This window comes from Aplysia californica, unplaced genomic scaffold (genome assembly GCF_000002075.1).
Source record: "Aplysia californica isolate F4 #8 unplaced genomic scaffold, AplCal3.0 scaffold02129, whole genome shotgun sequence".
Taxonomy (NCBI): Eukaryota; Metazoa; Mollusca; class Gastropoda; order Aplysiida; family Aplysiidae; genus Aplysia; species Aplysia californica.
In genome coordinates this window covers 3,128-6,450 of record NW_004799399.1, presented here as the reverse complement: position 1 = coordinate 6,450, position 3,323 = coordinate 3,128, and the positions used below count along the sequence as shown (strand labels likewise).

Below are 3,323 nucleotides of genomic sequence, written 5' to 3'. Positions count from 1 at the left end.
ATAATGATGATGGTGATGATGATGTGATGGTGATGATGTGATGGTGATGATAATGATGATGATATAATGTAACTTTATATTATTATGTCTATAATATATCTATTCATGCCTTGATCATTCTGTTTGTAGACCTCTCTCCAAATCTACATACGTCTGTCACTGTTTCCCTCTCTTTCAACACCCACCGAACACCCCTGTACTCACCCCTCCCTTTTTTTCTCCTTCTCTCTCTCCCTCCTCGAAAATCCACACCCAACACCCCTGTACTCACCCCCCTTTCTCATCTCTCTCCCAGGTTCCTCCTCGCTAATCCCCACCCAACACACCTGTACTCACCCACTCTCTCCTTCTCTCTCTCCCACAGGTTCCTCCTCGCTAATCCCCACCCGGGCCTCTGCTCACCCTGGAGCCAGCTCACGTGCCACCTCACCCGCGGCCGCTCCCGGAGCTTCCTCAGGTATCCCCACGCCCGTTGGCCGGGGAATCCCCTCATCTCGGAGTCAAACCCTCGCCGACAAGCAATCCAATCGGACAAGCGCCGGCTCTACCAGCTCAACCTCCTCTTCCAAGAGCACAGCATCCTCAGCCAAACCCCCGTCCAACAATAAAAACTCCATGTTGGACAAATTCAAGTTCTTCAAAGACAAAGATAAAGATAAGGACAAGAATAAAAGTGGAGGAGGCGGAGGAAATAGTGGTGGAGGGGGTAGTGGAGGTGGGGGTGGGGGAGGGGTGGTGAAGAGCACGTCTAAAAATAGCAGCACCAGTACGAGTACGACTAGCACGAGCTCCCGCAGTGATACCGACTCACGCACAAGTTCTGGGGACACAGCAAAGTCCTCGTCCTTCACCAGCAGCCATAGCAGCAGCTCTGGGGGCGGGGACGGGGGCGGGGCTACTAGCACAAGCTCGGGACTCCCCAGCGCTCCGGCCACGCCCTCTAAAAGCGGAGGGGGCGGCGGGAGCAGCAAGTCGGGGAAGAAATCTCTCGTGAAGGCGTTCAGCTCTAAGAAAGACGCAGCGCACCACGATGAATCCCCTCGTGCCCAGATCCCGCCTCCTATCCCAAGTGCCCAAGGTTTAGGACCGCCCACCGGGGGTCCCCCTTACGCCCCCGCGGCGTCCCAGTCTGCATCAAGAACCGCCTCCCCTAGCCAGAGCAGGAAGTCCGGCGCCAAAAATGACCGCTCGGACAGTCGGCAGGCCGCCGCGGACCCACGTATGGCTACGGCCAGCCCCACCCCACCCTCCTCCAAAAAGGCTTCCAAGCTGGCGAGCTTGTCAGGAATCCCCAAAACCCAGAGTTCTTCTTCGGGGAAATCTTCGTCGTCCAAAGCACCCTCTTCTTCCTCTAGCTCTTCACAAGTAGCTGTGTCGTCATCCTCATCGTCTGCTGGCCCCGCCTCGTCCACGGGTATTCCCAAACCGAGCTCTAGCAAGTCTTCGGGGAAACTCTCGAGGGAGGACAAGGCGAGGGCGGCCGCTGCCAGTAAAGAATACAACAAAGCGTTGTACAAAGACTTGCCCGGAATGGGCGTGCCCAAGGCATTTGGATCCAGTTCCAAACAGTCTTCATCCTCGTCCTCCTCAGCTCAACAACAACATCAACAGCAGCAACTTCAGCAATATCAGCAACAGCAGGCGGCGTACAGCCAACGTCAGCAACAGCAGCAGCAGCAACAGCAACAACAGCATTCTTCACCTCATCACTCTCAGCAAGCGGCGTCCTACAGCCACCATCATCATCAACAACAACAACAACACCATCAGCAACAACAACAACAACAACAACAGCATCAACAACAGCAGCAACAGCAGCAGCAGCAATACCAGGGCTACCCTCCCGGCTACCCATCTCAGCATTACTACAACCCTCACTCAGTGGCGGAGCACCCTTACAACACCCCTCACGTGTACACGCCTCCGTACGCCCACAACCCCGGCTATGCAACACCCACCCGCGTCCCCTCCAGCCCGCTCATCCAAAACGTGCACCCTAGGGTCAATATCCAGAGCATGGAGCGACAACAGCAACAACAACAGCAACAACAACAATACTACCACCACTACCAACAACAACAGCAGCAACAGCAACAACAGCAACAACAACAGCAGCAACAACAACAACAGCAGCAACAACAACAGCAACAGCAGCAACAACAACAGCAACAAGTGAGTGAGCAAACAAGTGCCTTCGCACCGCCCCAGCAGAGAAGCACGGCCCAGGCGTCCCACTATGTGCCTGTGACAATTCCCGCCATCAACATGGACACCCACCCGACCAACCTGGCCGCCGCCGCCGCCCAATCTGGCCGCTGCAGCAAGCAGATGCTGCCCCAGAGCCCCATGATGAGCCCAAATCTGGGACGTCACCCCAACGGCCAGCAACCGTCGGTCAACGTCGTCAAACCGACCATGGCCAGTGCCTCTCCTTCCTCTACCTCCGCTCAGAAATCCAACAAGTCGGACAGCAACACACAAACCAATTTGTCGGTTCTGCACCGATCCGCGACTCCGAAACATATCACGGCTTCATCCGAATCCGGAAAATCGAGTCCCCGACTCGGTGGAGATCAGTCTCCGAATCTGAACGCGAGTCGCAGCTCCAACTCTTCGGCTTCCCCGGCGTCCCCGGCTATGTCGAAGAAGTCGTCGAAAAGCGGGTCCAATACTCCGGATCGAACACTCGACAGCCCGGGAACCGGTTCTAGTTCTAGAGAGGGCGCCATGAAGAAATGTGCTACACCCGAAAAGGAACTCGAGTCTCCCCGATCCAAATCTTCCAGCAAGGAAAACCTCCTCGGAGACGGATCCGAATCCGATTCCTTGGGCCGAGTCAGTAACAAAGAATTGCCTGGCTCGGGGGTCGAGAAATCTCTGACTCCATCCAACACGAGCTCCCCGAAGCTCGGGGTCAAAATGCTGGGATCACACATCGCCAAAAACGCCAGCAACGTCGCAGTGGTGCAACCACGACCCGGAGAGAAGATGGAGACCACATTCGACGCAGAGGTTCGAACCGAAACCATTCACAAGATGTCCTCGGAGCAGGAGAAGGCTCAGACAGGCGGGAAGGAGACGACCTTCCTGACCCCGGAGAAAGAGGAGAAGACGACGTTTCTGGACGACCAGGGAGAGACGATGGACATCAAACCCATGCCCCCTATCATGAGGGCGCTGCCCTACGGCTACTTCCGCGGGTACTCGGGCTATGGAGGCTTCAACAACCGGAACTTCCACATTCCAGGTGAGGTTAAATATAGTAGCTAAATAGCGAGGTGCATTCTTTTTCTCCAGCTTATGTTGTTGTTGTTGTTGTTGTT

At 55.5% G+C, this 3,323-nt stretch overlaps 1 protein-coding gene across 1 annotated transcript in view; it reads left to right on the top strand.

The window, feature by feature from the left end:
• Positions 1–361: 361 nt before the first annotated feature.
• The window catches only part of LOC101863648 (hornerin), a gene marked incomplete at both ends in the record, with an annotated part of 4,346 nt that continues 1,384 nt past the window's right edge, over positions 362–3,323 (top strand). Inside the window, 1 exon segment of the mRNA XM_035973735.1 lies at positions 362–3,247. Coding sequence (XP_035829628.1) covers positions 616–3,247 — 2,632 coding nt within the window.